Source organism: Podarcis bocagei, assembly GCF_964188305.1.
Source record: "Podarcis bocagei genome assembly, chromosome: 5".
Taxonomy (NCBI): domain Eukaryota; kingdom Metazoa; phylum Chordata; class Lepidosauria; order Squamata; family Lacertidae; genus Podarcis; species Podarcis bocagei.
Genome location: NC_138129.1, coordinates 4031634 through 4051549, shown reverse-complemented (window position 1 = coordinate 4051549; position 19916 = coordinate 4031634). Strand labels below are relative to the sequence as shown.

General features: G+C 49.8%; 1 protein-coding gene across 2 annotated transcripts in view; it reads left to right on the top strand.

Moving 5' to 3' along the window:
* The window catches only part of MYLK2 (myosin light chain kinase 2), a 44419-nt gene extending 27033 nt beyond the window's left edge, over positions 1–17386 (top strand). For both annotated transcript variants that reach the window (XM_081196255.1, XM_081196254.1), the window contains exons 6-13: positions 1101–1210; positions 2385–2526; positions 3792–3862; positions 4528–4656; positions 6438–6590; positions 9788–9920; positions 12412–15784; positions 16452–17386. In XM_081196255.1, the coding sequence (XP_081052381.1) occupies positions 1101–1210; positions 2385–2526; positions 3792–3862; positions 4528–4656; positions 6438–6590; positions 9788–9920; positions 12412–12492 (819 nt within the window). In that variant the 3' untranslated portion in view covers positions 12493–15784; positions 16452–17386. The remainder of the gene's footprint in view (positions 1–1100; positions 1211–2384; positions 2527–3791; positions 3863–4527; positions 4657–6437; positions 6591–9787; positions 9921–12411; positions 15785–16451) is intronic.
* The last annotated feature ends 2530 nt before the right edge of the window (positions 17387–19916 follow it).

Sequence of the window (19916 nt, the reverse complement as noted above, 5' to 3'; positions counted from 1 at the left end):
TTTCCTGCACGGCTGCCCTGCTAAGTTAAGTTCAGGTTTGTGAAACCCATTCATTATTTCATCCGGCCGAAATGAGGACCAAAGCGATGGATGTGCAAAATAACGTAAGAACAGTGCAAATTTACTAAAAGGTGTTTTGTCAGCGCTTGTGCAACAGAGCCTTCCTTACTCCTCCTCACGCCCAGGGCATTTCCCAAACCTGCTCCGGTGTGCTGGGCCCAGGGGTTAACCCAAGTAACGCGGTCCAGGTCCGGTCCCAAATCCAGGGATTCCACGAGGCATCCGTCCGACAGGGTCAAGGCAGGAAAGCAGGCTAGGTCAGGCGCAGGGTCTCAGGCAGGTACTAGCAAACAGCAATGTTGCTTCCGCAATCGGGGATGGGCTCCGGCAGCCTTTTATCTCTGTCGGGGTAATGGCCGGTCCTGATCCCCCGGCGACTCACCTCCCTGTCTCGGCCGAAGGCGAGCACTCCTCCTGCAAGTACTCAGGTCTCTCCTTCTCTCAGACCTCAGTCTCTCCAGCTCGGGAGACGTCGGTGGGCTACTAGACCCAGGGGCTGCCTCAGCCGCCCCTGACCCAACCGGTAGTGGAGCAGCTGTGAGTGATGGCCCAGCTGAAGGCGACGAGGTCATCCCCACATCTGGAGCCAGGGCAGGCTCCGGCCCCTGACTCGGCGCAGCTGGTGCCTGTTGCAGGGGAACCTGTGCAGACTGGGACTCTTCAGGATCAGGCCCCAGACTTGCCTGAGGCAGAGGATCCAGTGCGGACTGAGACTCCTCTGATTCCGAGTCCCAGGCCATCACATCGGGAGGGTTAGGGGAACCCCTAGAAAAGGTTTGGGGGGAAGAGAGGGGAAACTCTGTTGTGCAAGAATAAATCCTTGCACTGACAGGGCATGTTAGTTGGATAGCACCCAAGGTCTGCGCATAGGTTGACTGCAACTCCTGTCAGTCTCAGGTAGTGGAAGCTGTGGTGCAAAACTGTGACATTGGTGGGGGCTGATGGGAGTTGTGGTTCAAAATGTCTGGAGGGTACCAGCCTGGCAAAGGCTCCCCTAGCCAGCCTCCGTTCCACACTGTGACCAGCTTTTGCCCTTCTAGGAAGCGGCCGAGGTGGAAATTGACGTGATGAATCAGCTGAACCACAGGAACCTGATCCAGCTATATGACGCCATCGAGACTCCGAAGGACATCATGCTCTTCATGGAGTTGTGAGTCATGGAGTTGCGAGGCAGGCTCTCGGTCCTCGGGCAGTCGCCGCGCTCAGGCCCGCAGTTTGAAAAGACACGACACACGAGGAAAAACGAATGCGGAGGGAGGAGGAGAAAAGCGAGCTCTGGCGCAAGTTTAGCAGAAAAAGCATTGATTCATTCAAATGAGGACATTTGTTTCTTTCTTTCTTTTTTAAATTAAATTTTCCACAATTATAACAAATATAACATAAAAAGAAGGAAAAAAACATACAAAAAAATATACAGTACTGAAAAAGCAAAAGCAAAACAACAACAATTTAGTGCCATATCCCTTAAAAATCCAATTTTATTTACATTGTTAATTGACTTCCCCAGATCCCTCCCTTCTGAATTTCATTGTGTCTGTATGTAACAGCTTTCTAGTATCATTCTTAAACTAAAAATATTTCCAGCAATTAACTATCTTTTTCTTTTTTCTTATTGTTCTTAATCCAACTGACTTAATTAAATCCTAAATTAATCCTAGGCCTATTTGGTGCTTTCAAGTGACTTCTAATTATTTATATTACAATATTTATTCAAATAGTCCTTAAATTTCTTCCAATCTTCTTGATATTCCTCCTCTTTCTGGTCGCGGATTCTTCCAGTCAGGACATTTGTTTCATTGGGGTGGTGACCAGCCTAAATGTGACCTAAATGTGGGAGGATATGGGATGGCCTTTTGGTGATGTCACATGGACACTGGGAAAATCCCACATGCATGAGTAGCACCCAGAATGCACTGCCCTGAGCATAGCTGTCAAGCGTCCCTTATTTGGCGGGACAGTCCCTTATCCCAGCGCCATGTCTCGCTGCTGTCCCTTATTGATGATGTCCCTTAAATAAGCTACTGAAGGTAATGGGGTCCTTTCTATGTCCAGCTGTCCTTTGTCAACAACAAATTGTTGCTGGTTTTTTGTGTTGAATATATGCTATATGGTAATTTATGGACCTAATAGGTACCTAAAGCCATTTGCACGCAACAAAATATGTATTATATCAAAGTAATTGTTGATCCCTTATTTTGGCTGCTGATCCCTTATTTTCGAGGCTTCTCGTCCCTTATTTTCAAATCTGTAAGTTGACAGCTGTGGCCCTGAGGGGTTTGGGGTTCACCTGATGGTCTAAGGCAGCCCCTTTCCTGCCCTTGCAGCGTGGAGGGCGGCGAGCTCTTTGAGCGGATCATTGACGAGGATTACCAGCTGACAGAGGTGGACTGCATGGTCTTTGTGCGCCAGATCTGTGACGGGATCCTCTTCATGCACCACATGAGTGTTCTCCACCTGGACCTCAAGGTAGGAGAACATCTCTGCCCTCCCTCAAGAAGGAGGAGGAGGAGGGGCAAAGCTATTGTGGGGCACAAGACCTTTGGGGCCAAACCAGCGGTTCCCGGACACTGCTTCCATAAATGCATCTGCAGTCACTCCGACGCAACCTTATAAAAAGCATCACTCTCAGTAGAAGTTTGCATAACCCACTAAGGAAGATAAAATTCAGAAGTGCAGCAATTAATGGCACGTTTATTCAAATGCCAATGAAAATTATTTAGTTGAATTCAGCAAAATGGATATATCTGATCCAGTGATACCAACTTTTCAGAGTCAGATGGGGTACAAATTATTTATTTACCGTATTTTTCGCACTATAAGACACACCAGACCACAAGACGCACCTAGTTTTTGAAGGGGGAAAACAAGAAAAAAAATATTCTGAATCTCAGAAGCCAGAACAGCAAGCGGGATCGCTGCGCAGTGAAAGCAGCAATCCCTCTTGCTGTTCTGGCTTCTGGGATAGCTGCGCAGCCTGCATTCGCTCCATAAGATGCACACACATTTCCCCTTACTTTTTAGGAGGGAAAAAGTGAGTCTTATGGAGCAAAAAATACGGTAATTATACACTCCCTGCTGCCTCCTTGCCTCTTAGCGGCCCCCGCACCATGTAATCCCACTGCTGCCCAGGGGCTCCTACTACCAACTTTGGTAAGGTAAAGGACCCCTGACTGTTAGGTCCAGTCGTGGATGACTCTGGGGTTGCGGCGCTCATCTCACTTTACTGGCCGAGGGAGCCAGCGTACAGCTTCCGGGTCATGTGGCCAGCAGAACTAAGCCGCTTCTGGTGCACGGAAACGCCGTTTACCTTCCCGCCGGAGCGGTACCTATTTATCTACTTGCACTTTGATGTGCTTTCGAACTGCTAGGTTGGCAGGAGCAGGGACCAAACAACGGGAACTCACCCCGTTGCAGGGATTCGAACCGCCGACCTTCTGATCGGCAAGCCCTAGGCTCTGTGGTTTAACCCACAGCACCACCTGCGTCCCTACCAACTTTGGTAACCACTGCCAAAAAAGGAGATGGGCATGAAACAGCCGTGGGTCTGCCCAGTTCCTCTGCTGCGCCAGACACAAGATATCTAGTTGCTCTCCAGGGGGCAGAGAGACCTTCCTGCCATCTTCCCCAAACCTTTCCAGATTTCAAGGGGATCATTTGCAGGTTACCCACAAAGTCACTAACTGGAGGTGGTGTTTTGGGGTGGGGGTGTTATCTTTTCTCTCCCTCCGCAGCCGGAGAACATCCTGTGTGTGACCTCGACCGGCCACATGGTGAAGATAATTGATTTTGGACTCGCTCGAAGGTAATGCCCAGAGCAGAGGTCAGCAAACTTACCGCGCATCGGGACGGTGTCTCCAGTGCCGATCGTGTGGTGGGCCAGAGGGCAAGGGAGTGCATGCCCATACTACGCGTGCGCACACGCTATTTCCGGCGCACTTCCGGGTCGGAGGAGCACCAGAAATAGCTTGTGCGCATGTGCAGGGGCCTCCTCCGACCCGGATGTGCACCGGAAATAACGCGTGTGCATGCGCAAATAATGCTTGCACATGCATAAATAATGCTTGCACATGTGCTAATAATAATTGTGCATGCGCAAATAATGCTTGCGCATGTGCACATAATGCTTTCGCATGCGTACAAGCTATTTCCGGTGCTTCTCCGACCCGGAAGTGGGCAGCTGCGCAGCGCAGCGCCAGTAAGAGCGGGCGGCGGCAGCGGGCGGCAGGGGTTGCCGCGGGCCGGATAAACGAGTCCCTCAGGCCTTATCCGGCCCACGGACCTTAGTTTGGGGACCCCTGGCCCAGAGCATCGCCAGCCTGCCCCAGCCCCCTCTCCCCTTTCCGCACTCCTGACCCTGCTGTGTGCCTCTTCTGGGCACCGGGCGAGGGGAGGGGACAGGACAAAGTCCTTTCTGAAGGGAGCAGGATCCTGGTGCTAGATTCTTCTCTCTCTCTCTCACCTTCCCAGATACAACCCCAGAGAGAAGCTGAAAGTGAACTTTGGCACCCCCGAGTTCCTGTCTCCGGAGGTGGTGAGCTACGAACAAGTCTCCTACACAACGGATATGTGGAGCATGGGGGTGATCACCTACATGCTGTGAGTTGAGGGGAAGGGGTGCCTTTGGAATCAGGCATAATAATAATAATAATAATAATAATAATAATAATAATAATAATGCTATTTGTACCCCGCCCATCTGGCTGGATTTCTCCAGCCACTCTGGGTGGCTCACAATAGAATATTAAAAACATGATAAGACATCAAACATTAAAAACTTCCCTGAACAGGGCTGCCTTCAGATGTCTTCTAAAAGTCAGGTAACAGTAGTACCTCGTTTGAGTCCGCCCCGTTTAGTGTCCATTTCATGGAACGTCAGCAGCAAACCCGGAAGTACAGTGGTACCTCGGGTTACATACGCTTCAGGTTACAGACTCCGCTAACCCAGAAATAGTACCTCAGGTTAAGAACTTTGTTTCAGGATGAGAACAGAAATCGTGTGGTGGCGGCAGTGGGAAGCCCATTAGCTAAAGTGGAACCTCAGGTTAAGAACAGTTTCAGGTTAAGAACGGACCTCCAGAACGAAAAGTTCTTAACCCGAGGTACCACTGTACCGGAACAGGTTACTTCCGGGTTTGCTGCTCGTGCACGTGCAGAAGCGCAAAACCGCTCAAGCACGTGCGCAGAGCGGCGCTTTGTCAAGCATCTGGGGCTCCGGAATGGATCCCAGACTCAAAACGAGGTACCACTGTAGTCGTTTATTTCCTTGACACCTCATGGGAGGGCATTCCACAGGGTGGGTGCCACCACCGAGAAGGCCCTCTGCCTGGTTTCCTGTAACTTGGCTTCTTGCAGCGAGGGAACTGCCAGAAGGCCCTCGGCGCTGAACCTCAGTGTCTGGGCAGAACGATGGAGGTGGAGACGCTCCTTCAGGTATACTGGACCGAGTCCATTTAGGGCTTTAAAGGTCAGCACCAACACTTTGAATTGTGCTCGGAAATGTCCTGGGAGCCAATGTAGGTCTTTCAGGACCAGTGTTATGTGGTCTCGGCGGCCACTCCCAGTCACCAGTCTAGCTGCCGCATTTGTCATTTATTTTATTTATTAAATTTGCATACCCTTATTCATCTGGAGATCAGAGGGCACCTCACAAACATAAAAGCACCAAATGAGAAAGCAAAAAGACATAATAAAACAAAGAGGCAGAAGGAGGGATCCTGAGGGAATCTAAGCATCCCTGACAGTCGGACCTCCAAGCAAGGAGATTCCACAACCTCCTCTGCCGATCAGCTCTTGCTGTCAGAAAGTTTTTCCCGATGTTTAGTTGAAATCTCCTTTCTTCTACAGTCATACCTCATGTTACGTTTGCTTCTGGTTGCGCGTTTTCAGGTTGCGTCACGCGGCGACCCGGAAGTAACGGAACAGGTTTCTTCCAGGTTTTGCCGCAGGCGCGCAAAATGACGCCACGTGCATGCACAGAAGCGGCAAATCGTGACCCACTGAGACGCAGGTTGCGTTCTTTTCAGGTTGCGAACAGGCCTCCGGAACGGATCCCGTTCGCAACCAGAGGTGCCGCTGTAATTTGAATCCGTCAGTTGCGGTCCTGACCTCTGGGGCAGCAGCAGCAATATATTTGGCAGAAACAGAACTGCAGCAGAACACCCACAGCGTCGATTGCGGTGGGGAGAGATTGGAAGGGAAATGGGCCCAGCGAGCCGATTTTTTGTGCTCTGACGTAGCCACGGCGTGTTCTGGAGCAGCCAGGCTCCTGGCCCCGGAGTCGCTTGCATTTGCCAAATTTCTGAGCCCCAGGAGAGTTTTCCTTCACTAACGAGCCTTGATTGACACTCTCTCTCCTCGTCTCCCCACCCTGTTCTCAGGCTGAGCGGACTCTCCCCTTTCCTGGGCGACAACGACACGGAAACCCTCAACAACGTCCTGGCAGCCAACTGGTATTTTGATGAGGAAGCTTTTGAGGGCATCTCCGAAGAAGCCAAGGACTTTGTCTCCAACTTGATTATCAAGAACAAAAGGTCTGGGACCATTTGGGGCAAAAGGGGGGGAAGCTTTGCTCTTTTCTGTGTGGGAACCGATTAACCTCCAGGTCAGCCAGAGAGCAAATGGAGAGGCACCACACCCTTTAACATTTTCTAGCTGGAGGGAGACCAGTAGAAAATTGCACAGGCTCTTTCGAATCATGGAACCAGAGAGCTGGAAGGGACCACAGGGGTCATCTAGTCCAACCCCCTTTTCGCCCAGTGTGAGACTTGAACCCACAACCCTGAGAGTCTCATGCTCCACCAACTGAGCTATCCCAGTTGAAGAAGCGAATCTGGCTTCTGCTGTGATGACAGAGGACGTTTCTGGAAAAGAGGGGAGGCGATAGAGGTTTCTAAAAGGAAGCAGTGCGCTGAGAAAGGGGATAGAGAGACTTTTTCTCTCGCTCACATGACACTAGAAGTTGTGGACATCCATAAAGACCTAAAAAGAGCTGATTGCTGGATCAGGCCCATGTCTTTTTTTAAAAAATTACATTTTTATTGATTTTTTAATATATCTGTTCCAACAGTCATACAACATAACTGCTCATCTTATACAATATTTTTAGACTTCCATCAACACCTCTGATGATTTTCCATTCTCTATCGCTTATTATGCATTTCTTAATTTCTATATTTTTAAAATTTAATTTATTATTTATACCCCACCCATCTGGCTGGGCTTCCCCAGCCACTGGGCGGTTTCCAACCAAATATTAAAATGCAGTAATACATCAAACATTAAAAGCTTCCCTAAACAGGGCTGCTTTCAGATGTCTTCTAAAAGTCTGGTAGTTGCTGTTCTCTTTGACATCTGCTGGGAGGGCGTTCCACAGGGCGGGTGCCACCACCGAGAAGGCCCTCTGCCTGGTTCCCCTGTAGCTTTGCCTCTTGCAATGAGGGAACCGCCAGAAGGCCCTCGGCGCTGGACCTCAGTGTACGGGCAGAACGATGGGGGTGGAGGCGCTCCTTCAGATATACTGGACCGAGGCCGTTTAGGGCTTTAAAGGTCAGCACCAACACTTTGAATTGTGCTCGGAAATGTCCTAGGAGCCAATGGAGGTATTTCAAGACCAGGGTTATGTGGTCTCGGCAGCCACTCCCAGTCACCAGTCTAGCTGCTGCATTCTGGATTACTTGTAGTTTCCGGGTCACCTTCAAAGGAGCCCCACGTAGAGCGCATGGCAGTAGTCCAAGTGGGAGAGAACCAGAGCATGTAAATATTTAAAACATTTAATTATCCTTAACTAATAATTCTCCTCATTATCTTTCTTGCAACATTTCAAATGATTCACCTTATGAAACTTCTTGCAATCCTACTAGCGTAATCTGTTCATCACAATTGCTTTTCAAATAGTTTGTAAATTTACTCCAGTCTTCTGAGAATCTCTGGTCCCGCAGGTTTCGAATCCTTCCTGTTAATTTATCTAACTCTGCATAGTCCAGGATCCGGCCAATGGCTCATCTAGTCCAGATTCCTGTTCTCACAGTGTCCAACCAGATGCCTGTGGGAAATCTGAAGGCAGGATTTGAACACAAGCCCTCTGCCCTCCTAGGGTTTCCATCAACTGGTATTCAGAAGCATTGCTTCCCCCAGCTGGGGAGGCAAGAAAAGGCCATAACGACTAGTATTGCCATCGGCAACCCTCCATGAATTTGCTTTATCCTCTTTTAAAGGCATCCTTGTCTCCAGTTGCAGGGAGTTCCACAGTTTAACACTCCATTGCATGAAGAAGGACTTCTTTTTATCTGCCCCGACATTCAGCTTCCCTGGATGCTCACGAGTCCTCGTGTTCTGAGAGGGGGAAGAAACACTCCCTTAGTAATAATAATAATAATAATAATAATAATAATAATAATAATAATAATAATTTATTTATACCCCGCCCATCTGGCTGGGTTTCTCCAGCCACTCTGGGCGGCTTCCAACAGAATATTAAAATATTAAAATACAATAGTATAGTGAAGATAGCTATTCTTGATTAGAAAAGGAAATAAATTTGAAGAATGTAGCTTTCTCAACGTCTTCCCAAAAGTCTGTATTTTTTTTAAAAAAAACCCAATTGGAGGTCTGGTATGCGGGTGAAGGGTGGCGATATCTGAGTTTTCCCTCAAGGCTCCCTGCATATTGGATTTCTTGCTGCTCCTGAGATCTTGAGGCTGGGTTTGGGTGCCAGTCGAGATGCTTACGGGTCTCTGGGACGGAGGTCCAGTTAAAGGTGCTGTGCTGCGAGTCGTGCCCTTTATGAACCGCACCCCAACCCTGCAGACTAGTTGCTGTCACCACGCTCTAGAAAGTTGTGATACGTGGGATATCCAAACCACGTTTTTGAAAGGGGGCCATGCCCATTAAACAATAACAACACACCCACTAAAGATGAATGGGTAGTCAAATTGTGTGAGTGCTTGGAGCTGGCGAAGCTGACAGATGCAATAAGAGATAAAATTAAAAAGAAGAATGGGGATGTTTAAATAATTATCTAGGGATAAGGGTTCATCAATAAAGACCTGGCTATGTTTAGAATGATACCGCATAGGGAAAGGTTCCCTGATACCAAGATGAAGGATTCTATGGAATACAGCTAGAGAGAATCGATAAGAATAATGATCTGTTGTGACCTTGACGGAAGCGTACAATAGATGAGCCTTCTTGTGTTTTGGCTCATTTCTCCTTTTCCCCCTCTTTTTTTTCTTTCCCTTTTTCCTTTCTTTCTTTCTTTCTTCCTTCTCCTTCCCCCTTTTGTTCTATGCCATGTGCTTTGATATTTTTTGTAGTTTTTTAGCCTTTTCCATTATTATTATTATTATTATTATTATTATTATTATTATGGATTTTTCTTTTGTCATGTTGGTTGTTTATATTTATTTGTATTTGTTTAAAAAGTTAAAAAACAACAACCAATAATAACACAGCAGGATAAAAACACCCCATGGGGGGGGGGAGCTGCAGTAACTGGTTGTGTGTGGCACCAATTGGCCACTGACTGTGCCGTCGACAACTTCCTCCCCAACCGGCAGCATAAGCTGAGTGCGAATTCTGCAGGGCAGGTTGGAACGCAGACTCTGTTTGATGCGCTTTCTATTTATTGCAGGGTTTTGTATGTTACAGGATGGGGGGGCTAGGGGTCTGGGATACAGCAGCTGCAGGTGGTGACCCCCCGATAACCTTTGCCTCCCGTCCCCCTCCCCAGCGGACGCCTGAGTGCCGCCCAGTGCCTGCAACACCCCTGGCTCAACAACTTGGGAGAGAAAGCCAAGCGGGTCAACCGGCGGCTGAAATCCCAGGTCCTGCTCCGAAAATACGTGATGAAGAGGCGATGGAAGGTATTTGCTTCTTTAGTACCGTATTTTCCGCGCTATAGGACGCACCGGACGATAAGACGCACCTAGTTTTGGGGGGAGGAAAACAAGGGGGAAAAATATTTTGAATCCCAGAAGCCAGAACAGCAAGAGGGATCTGGCTTCTGGGATACCATGTGGCTGTTTTGGCTTCTGGGACGACCGCGCCAAGCCTCTTCAGGGCAGCAGGATGAAGGCTCCCCCTGCACGGAAGAGGATGCGCGGGGATAAGGCAGAAGCCAGGACAGCAAGCGGGATCGCTGCGTAGTGATCCCTCTTGCTGTCCTGGCTTATAGGATAGCCGCACGTAGCCTCTCTCGGGCAGCGGGATGAAGGCTCCCCTTGCCCGAAGAGGCTGCGCGCGGCTAAGGCAGAAGCTAGGACAGGCACATTGCTGAAGGGGCACTGCGCACTTCTCCCTCTGTGCGCAGAGCCTCTCCTGCGAAGGAGAGGTGCTGCGCAGATAGGGAGAGCTGCACAGCGCCCCTTCAGCGAAGCGGGAGGAGGAACAGAAGGAGACCCTTCTGTTCCTCCTCTGGCTTCGCAGGACAGGCGCCTCGCTGAAGGGGCGCTGCGCAGCTCTACCTCTCTGCGCAGCGCCATTCACTCCATAAGATGCACTCACATTTCCCCTTACAGTGGTGCCTCGCAAGACGAAATTAATCCGTTCCGCGAGTCTCTTCGTCTAGCGGTTTTTTCGTCTTGCGAAGCAACCCTATTAGCGGCTTAGCGCTATTAAAGGCTTAGCGGCTATTAAAGGCTTAGCGGCTTAGCGGCTTAGAAAAAGGGGGGGAAAGCGAAAAAAATCAGAACACTCGCAAGACGTTTTTGTCTTGCAAAGCAAGCCCATAGGGAAAATCGTCTTGTGAAGCAGCTCAAAAACGGTAAACCCTTTCGTCTAGCGGGTTTTTCGTCTTGCAAGGCATTAGTCTTGCGGGGCACCACTGTACTTTATAGCAGGAAAAAAGTGTGTCTTATGGAGTGAAAAATACAGTAAATTTCTGTCCTGAGCTTCCCCACAAAGGAAAGGGGCAGCCAGTCGTGGGAGGGAGCTCACCGTATCCGGAAATGGGGGGACGGCGGTTTTGGGCCATTTTCCCACTCCCCTGTGAGTCATCCCACAAGCTTTGGGCTTAGACTGGGAGGTCGCTCAGTGGCTGCTGGTGGGCCACCCACTGTTTTGGGGTGGGGTTCAATCACACGCAAGCGGAATTCAGGTTGCACAAGTCTAGTTGAGTGGGAGGCTTTGCACAACAAACCTGCTTCCCCCCCCAAAAAAAAGATAAGACTTTTTGCAGCCAGGAAAGAGGAAGGGAAATGGAGTTGCTTTGATGAACATCATATATATATATATATATATATATATATATATATATATATATAGTTTTTCAACATATCATTTTCAACAGTAATTAAACATGCTTTCATATCTTTTTTTACTTGCATCAATCATATCTGAAAACTTTCCAATCTATTCACTAAATATACATTTCTTACTTCCACAATTACATTTAATTCATAACTAATATCTCTATTCTTTCTCTGCAATGCTTCATACATTTCTCCTTACAAAACCTCTTGTAGTCCTACTAGTGTAATTTGTGGATTACAGTTGCTCTTCAAATAGTTCGTATATTTGAACATCATCTAACCTCCCTGGAAACAAACCTTGATCGGTGGTCAGTGAACCCATTTTTTTTTAAAAAAAATTCCCCCTTTTTTAAAACAATATACATTTAAACCATTTTCCGTTTTTGCAAATCTGAGATTTCTTGAATCCCTGGACTCCCCACCCCCCACCCTACCCTGGTTTCCAATTTTTATCTGTTGCATCAAAAATTACATTTTTTCAAAATCATTTTATATCCTTTTTTAAACTTTAGTCATTACATTAGAAGTCTTATAACAATCCTGTTAACCTTTTAAATATCTATGGTGTTCTTTAAGGCACTCTATAAATTTCTCCCACATTTTGCTAAAAAAATTTATCAGCTTGGTTTCTGATCTCCACGGTCAACTTTGCCATTTCAACATAGTCCATCATCTTGGTTATCCACCCTTGGTTGGGACTTTCTCTTCCTTCCACTTCTGGGCAAAAAGCATTCTTTTTAAGTACTTTCGTATTTCATCCCCTATTATTCCCAATAGAAAAGCTTCTGGTTTTTTGATAAAGGCTAAATTGAACATTTTTTTCAATTCATTATATATCATTTCCCAGAATTACTATTTTACACATCCACCACACTAAACCCAGAATCTTACCCAGGGCTCCCACAGACCATTTCCCCTTCCTCATAGGGAACAGAAGAAATTCTGCAACAAAAGTTAGAATCACAACCTTGATTTGCATTGTTTTAATTTAATTTTAATTTTTAATTTATTATAATTTGACCCTGCGATGTGAGCTTTCCAGCCTCAATGCTATTCCCCCCCCCTTTTTTCACTCTTGTGTGCGTTTTCTTTTCCAACCGCGCAGAAAAACTTCATCGGCGTCTGTGCTGCGAACCGGTTCAAGAAGATCACCAGCGCGGGATCCCTGACCGCGCTGGGCGTCTGAGCGGCGGGGCTGGAAGCGGGCAGAATCGAGCGACACGTGGACAGAAAGGGGGCAGGGGGAACTCCCGACGGGAAGCTTGAACTGCGTTGTGCCCCACGTCTCAGGGACTTGCTTGGGCAAGAGGATCGGGGCCTGCCCCAGCGCTGGCTCCTTCCCAGAGAGCTGGGGGCGAGAAGCCGGTGGACGCCGGCCTGGAACTTTTTAGCAGGGAAGCTCTCTCCATGTGTAGGGTATTTGCTCTCTCCGATAGCATCCCCATGTTCTCGCGCAGTTGCCACTAAGCCAGTCTTCCCTACCTCTCCGTATTGTCTGACTTTAGCACCGTCCTCCTGTTTAGTGGCTATTCTGCTGCCTCTCCCTCTTGGACTCCACGCTCCACACAAACCCGGCTTCCTGGGTGTCATGCTGCTCTTGGACTGCTGCTAAGGACCTCACCTGACAAAAGTCTGACCGTTCGCTGCTTTCAAGGGACCTTCCGAAACCACTGCAGCCAACTGCATCTCCTTACCTTTGCTACGCCTTGTTTTTTGCCTCCGATTCCACCGTGCAAACTTTAAGGGAACTGGTTTCTGGGATGGCTGCGGCTTGCCTGAACTGCAGTTTCTCCGCTGTGACCATCCTCTCCCCAGCTGCCCAGACTGGTTCTGTAACCTTCCCCAGCGAGCCAAAATCTTGACCCCACAGTGCTGGGGAGAGCACCTTCCCAAGCCCCCAAGATTGTGCATACAGGGCGTGTTGGATCGCCACCACACCCCTGACTGAGAAATCCCAAACCTTTGCGATAAGGATTTTGCCAGGCTGCCAACCCTGTGCTCGTCTCCTTCTGCAGAACGGCTTCTCGGCTTCCAATCTGCTTGCGCCACCCACATACCGCTTGCTGCCTTGGCACCCCCGAGACATCTCTGCTCTGACTTTTTGCACAGAAGTTGCACCTCACGACCCTGCTTAGGAAAACCTTGTCCCCCTGCGTGATCTTGGAGCATAGCTGTCAACTTTTCCCTTTTCTTGCGAGGAATCCTATTCGGAATAAGGGACTTTCCATTAAAAAAAAGAAAAAGTTGACAGCTATGTCTTGGAGTTAGCTGAGGTTTGCAGTGTTTCTCAACCTCGGGTCCCCAGATGTTGTTGGACTACAACTCCCATCTTCCCTGGGCTCTGGCCTTTCTAGCTAGGGATGATGGGAGTTGTAGTTCAACAACATCTGGGGACCCGAGGTTGAGAAAGGCTGCGTGATGGTCTAGCGCAAGCAATGCCTTGTCCCCACAAGGGCAGCCTTGCAGACCCCCCCCCCCCAGCAAAAAAACCACACACCAAAAACAACCCCAAGGACTTGAACCCCACTGCGCCAGGGACGGCTGTGGGAAGCTGATAATGTGGACAGGAAACTGCCTTTTCCGGCCTGCGCACTCAGAGATCCTCTAGGCTCTGGGCGGGCAGGAAGCAAACTGCCGGCATTCCAGGAGGAACATCCCCAGATGGGCAGCTGGTCCGGAGGAGGAGGAGGAGGAGGAGAATAAGAAGACAGCATTGTGCAAACCACTTTGTGCTAACCTCTTTGCCCTCCTGCGCTGCCGAAGGGTCTGGAAGGGGAACGAGGAGGAGTGGAAGGGGAAGGGGAGAGCAAGGCTCTTGCATCCCACCCACCCCCCCAAAGGAAGAGGGGAAGGAGATGGACTAATGAAGACCATCTGGGCTGGGCTGGCCTCGCCACGGCCGCCTCCTCGCCCATCTGAAAGGGCTGCTTCAGAGCCGGCCACCAACAGAGAGGAGTGCTTCAAGTGTGCCTGTTGAGTGTTCGTGCGCACATCGGAGATCTCCTCCATTAGCCCAGGGTCACTCCCCTGTAGATCCCGGGAAACTGCCTCAAACGGAACTGCAGGCCAAAGCCGAGCGTGTTTTTGCAAAACCTCTTTTATTTAAACTTCCCTCCAACTCCCTGTTAGGTTAATGACCCAGAATAACCCGGGGAAACGTAGCTCCGTGGAAGGGTGTGGGGGAAGCAGGGGTGTTGACAAGAGTTTGATTGTGGTTTTGAGTTCCTGCATCACTTGGTGTGCTTTGGGAATCCTCGCTGCATGTTGTCTTTCCTGCAGCCGAGCCAGGTAGGTCACTCGTGAGCCCATTTTCCTGATGGGCAAGCTGAGGCCAGAAGGAACCGGTACAAGGGGACGTGTGGACTGCCACCGAAAGGAGAAACCCGGAGTCTCTCCCATCTCCTGGTAACATGTACAGGCTGCCCCAACGTGGCGCCTGCCAGATGTTCTGGACTACAACTCCCAACATCACCACCCAGCATGTCTGCTGGCTAGGGATGGGGCTGGAAGGGCAGTAGCCCAGTGGCAGAACACCAGTCCCAGGTTCAAATCCTGGCATTTCCAGGTAGGGCTGGGAAAACGCCCCACCTGAAGCCCTTGGAGGGTTGCTGCGAGTCAGTGTAAGCAATGCTCAGCTGAATGGACCCGTGAGTCTGACTTGGAATCATGCGGCATCATATTTTCCGATGTGATGGAAGGGGGTGGACGCTGCTTCCTGGGAGGTTTTTAAGCAGAGATTGGATGCCCATCTGCCATGGAATCTCGAGTTGAGATTCCTGCCTTGCGAAATGACCACCAGGGAAACCTCTCTCTACAATAGCATCTAGAATCATAGAATCATAGAGTTGGAAGAGACCACAAGGGCCATCGAGTCCAACCCCCTGCCAAGCAGGAAACACCATCAGAGCACTCCTGACATATGGTTGTCAAGCCTCTGCTTAAAGACCTCCAAAGTAGGAGACTCCACCACACTCCTTGGCAGCAAATTCCACTGTCAAACAGCTCTTACTGTCAGGAAGTTCTTCCTAATGTTTAGGTGGATTCTTCTTTCTTGTAGTTTGGATCCATTGCTCCGTGTCCGCTTCTCTGGAACAGCAGAAAACAACCTTTCTCCCTCCTCTATGTGACATCCTTTTATATATTTGAACATGGCTATCATATCACCCCTTAATCTAGAGGGCAGCAGGTTAGACAAGGCTGATGTAGAAGACAAAGTCTGAGATTGGACAAGTTTCCCCAACTGTGCTGGGCCTGGAGGTTAACCCGAGCAACACGGTTCAGGTCCTATCCTGAATCCAAGGATTCCGCGAGGAGTCAGTCCAACAGGGCCAAGGCAGGACACAAGGCAGGAAACCAGGCTAGGTCAGGCACAAGGTAACAGGCAGCTTCCAGCAAGCAGCAATGTTGCTCCCACAACCTGGGGCAGGGTCTAACAGCCTTTCATCTCTGTCGGGGTAACAGCCGGTCCTAATCCCGCGGTGACTCACCTCCCTGTCTCGCCCGAAGGCGAGCACTCCTCCTGCAAGTACTCAGGTCTCTCCTTTTCTCAGACCTCAGTCTCTGCAGCTCGGGAGACGTCGGTGGATTACTAGACCCAAAGGCCGCCTCTGCCTCCCCTGACCCAACCGGTAGTGGAGCAGCTGTAAGTGATGGCCCAGCTGGAGGCAACGAGGTCATCCCCGCATCTGGAGCCAGGGCAGGATCAGGCCCCTGACTCGGCCCAGCTGGTGCCTGCTGCAGGGGAACCTGTGCAAACTGAGACTCCTCTGGTTCTGAGTCTGAGCCCAAGTCCCAGGCCATCACACCAATGACGGAGCAGGGATACACTTGGAGCATGACGCAATCCCAGTCACACACTCCCTACTCTTAAGCCAAGGGATCCATCCATCTCTCTCCCTGCCTCATTTTGGCCTCTGCACTGCTGGCAACCCAAGAGGCATATGGCTGACCAGGGAGTTAAGAGCAGCTCTCTTGGGATCAGGTCCAACACCACCTCTGCCAGATAACAAAGGATCCTGACCCTCTTTTCTCCGCAGGATGCTCCAAGCTCATTTGGGACAGTTGTTTTCGAACCTTTCTAGGCCACTTTCCCCTTGGTTCCCTAAACTCATCCCTCTGCCATACAAAAAGTGCCATTCAGAATAGCAGCCTGCACAAACCCACAACACAACAAAGGAACACCATAAAATTCCAAGCAGCCGCAGTTAGTTGCACATTTGTTCAAAATCCCGTTAATTTAGTCTAATTAATTCAACACAATTCATGAACTTGATCTCTTCTCAAAGTCTGACAGACTTACACCTCCAGTGCCAGCCCGCTGCCTTTGCCTCTTAGCACCTCCCAGAAAACAGGTAAAGGACCCCTGGATGGTTAAGTCCAGTCAAAGGTGACTATGGGGTTGCGGCGCTCATTTCGCTTTTCAGGCCAAGGGAGCCAACGTTTGTCCACAGACAGCTTTCCGGGTCATGTGGCCAGCATGACTAAGCCGCTTCTGGTGCAACAGGACACCGTGACAGAAGCCAGAGCGCACAGAAACGCCGTTTCCCTTCCCGCCACAGCGGTACCTATTTATCTACTTGCACTGGCATGCTTTCGAACGGCTAGGTTGGCTGGAGCTGAGACAGAGCAATGGGAGCTCACCCCGTCACGGGGATTGGAACTGCCGACCTTCCGATCGGCAAGCCCAAGAGGCTCCGTGGTTTAGACCACAGTGCCACCTGCGTCCTTCCCAGAGGGGCACTACCTCCTACTTTGGGAACCACTGATTTAGCAATGGAGAGAAAGGCGTGTTTTTCTGCCCATTTTAACTTTGTTCTGAGGCTGGAGGCTGGGTTGGGATTGCGTGTATTTTCTGACAGTTGCGGGAGGGCGGATCCTGTGTCTACTGATTTACTAAGCTTTCCCCCAGTTCCATGAAGGTCTCCAGCTTGAGTTTATCACGGTGCCTCCCCATGGAAAAAAAAGCAGTTTCTGCCCCCCCCCCGTTGTGTCTGGCTGAGTGATCTCTTGATGTGCCCCCAGCGCCCCCACCCCTTGCCACTCCTGGCTGAATGTAAATAAATGTACAGATTCAAGTACCAGTCCTTTGCCTTGCGTCCTCCAAAGGAGGGTGGGGAGGGCTGTGTTTTTCTGAGTGCAGCAGGGAGATTCCTGCAGGGTTGGACTAGATGACCCCAGGTTCCCTTCCAACCTTACAATTCTGGCTTGCTACGTCCTGCGCTAGCAACGGGGAAGGGGCAGTGCAGTCTTAAGGCCCTGGGGACACTCTCTTATTACTGAAAAGAAGTGGCACGATTGAAGCTTATAAAATTATGCATTGGGTTCTATAAGATTACGGCATTGAGAATTTCTTCCTTCTTCTCTCACAACATGAATACTTGCAGACGTCCAATGAAGCTGAATGTTGCAAGATTCGGGGCAGAGAAACGAAAGGACTCCTTTGCACAGCACACAGTTAAACTACAAAACTCTATCTCACCGGAGGCAGTGATGATGATGATGATGATAAATAAATAAATAATTTTATTTATACCCTGCCCTCCCCAGCCAAGACCGGGCTCAGGGTGGCTAACACCGGTATAAAAACAATTGATTAAAATACAACTTAAAAACAAGATTAAAATACATTAAAATGCAGCCTCATTTCAGTAGGTACTCAAATCAAAACACTTTTTGGGGGATGAAAACGTCAAGTCTTGACCAAGGCCAACTATCCAGACTGGTCCTACGTGGGCCAGAAAAAAAGCCAGGGAAGTCCCCAAATAGGAGTTCCATCACAGAAGGAGAAAGGAAAGAAGGGAAGTGGATCAAGTTGATTCCAAGCCAAAGGCCAGGCGGAACAACTCTGTCTTACAGGCCCTGTGGAAAGAAATCCGATCCTGCAGGGCCCTGGTCTCATGAGACAGAGCGTTCCACCAGGCCGGGGCCAATGCTGAAAAGGCCCTGGCTCTGGTTGAGGTTAATCTGACTTCTTTAGGGCCCGGGACCTCTAGGGTGTTGCTATTAAGGTCCTCCGCGGCCTTCAGCCTAGGTGGTTGCTTTTTTTTTTTTTGACAAAGTAATAATCATAAATAAATAGGAATAAAGTTGTGGACCTCCCCACCGAGACCATTCCATTGTAACTATCCAACCTGCCAAAATTTCAACACCTCTTGCGATGGTTTGACCCCTTTCCGTTTGAACAATACAAATTCTACAAACACCTTCCATATCTCCTCAAAATAATTTCTCCTGCATATTCCCCGTCTTACGTTAATGGCACATGTTAATTTATCACTAATAGCTATATCTCACACCTCTTTATACCATTCTTCCGTTTTACATTCCGCTTGCCCCTTCCACTTCCTAGCTATCATGATTTGTGCAGCTGTCAATAAATTTGTGAGCAAGTCCTCCATAGTCTGCGAACTTCCCACCCCATCCTAAATTGATAATAATGCTACCTGTGGACTTTCGGTCACTAGGTAAAGGTAAAGGACCCCTGACTGTTAAGTCCAGTTGCGGACGACTCGGGGGGTTGTGGCGCTCATCTCGCTTTACTGGCCGAGGGAGCTGGCGTTTTGTCTGCAGACATTTTCCGGGTCATGTGACGAACCAGAGCAGCGCACGGAAACGCCATTTACCTTCCCGCCGGAGTGGTACCTATTTATCTACTTGTACTAGCATGCTTTCGAACTGCCAGGTTGGCAGGAGCAGGGACTGAGCAACGGAAGCTCACCCCATCACAGGGATTCGAACCGCCGACCTTCCGATCGGCAAGCCCTAGGCTCTGTGGTTTAACCCACAGCGCCACCCGCTTTTTAAAAAGGTGGCTTTAAAAAAAAGATTAGGCAAATCTGTGGAAGAGAGGCCCAGCCAGGATGATTCTGCTCTGTATGCTCTGTGCTATACAGTTGGAGACCACAATGCTTCTGACTCCCAGTTGCTGGAAACTGCAAGAAGGGAGAGGGGTCTTGCGTTCGAATCCTGCTTGCTGGTTTCCTGCAGGCATCTGGTCAACCGCTGTGAGCTGTGCTGGTCCCGGGGGGAAGGTTACCGTTGGCGTAGTCAAAGTCCGGTCCTGGGTCACTAGCCTGGAAACAGTTCACAAAGAGCGAGGCGAGGTCCGAAGCAGGAAGCCAGGCGGGGACAGGAACACTGGAGGGTCAGGTCTGGGTCCAGGCAGGAACAGGTACTCAACAACGACGTTGCTCCCGCAACCTGGGACCGGGCTGACTGGCCTTTATCTTCTCTGAGGCCAGGGGCGGTCCCGGCCCCCAGGAGACCCGCCTCTCCTGGCCTTAAGGCGAGCCCTCCTCCTGGGAGAGACCAGTTCCCTTCGCCTCTCTGCCCTGAGCCTCTGCAGTTCAGGAGAGGCTGAAGGGTTACTGGGCCCAGGGGGAGACTCACCTGTAGACACTGAGTCCTCAACCACCTCTGGAGCCAGAGTGGATTCACCTGGTGCCTGCTCCTGAGGATCCGGCACAGGTGCAGGCGCCTCAGAATCAAGGCCCTGCCCCAGTTCAGCCGGCCCTGGAAGCAGGGACTCCTGTGCAGGCTGGGATTCCTCCGGTTCACCCTCTGAATCGGATTCCCAGGCCATCACATGAGCAGTGGATGCTGGGCTCGATG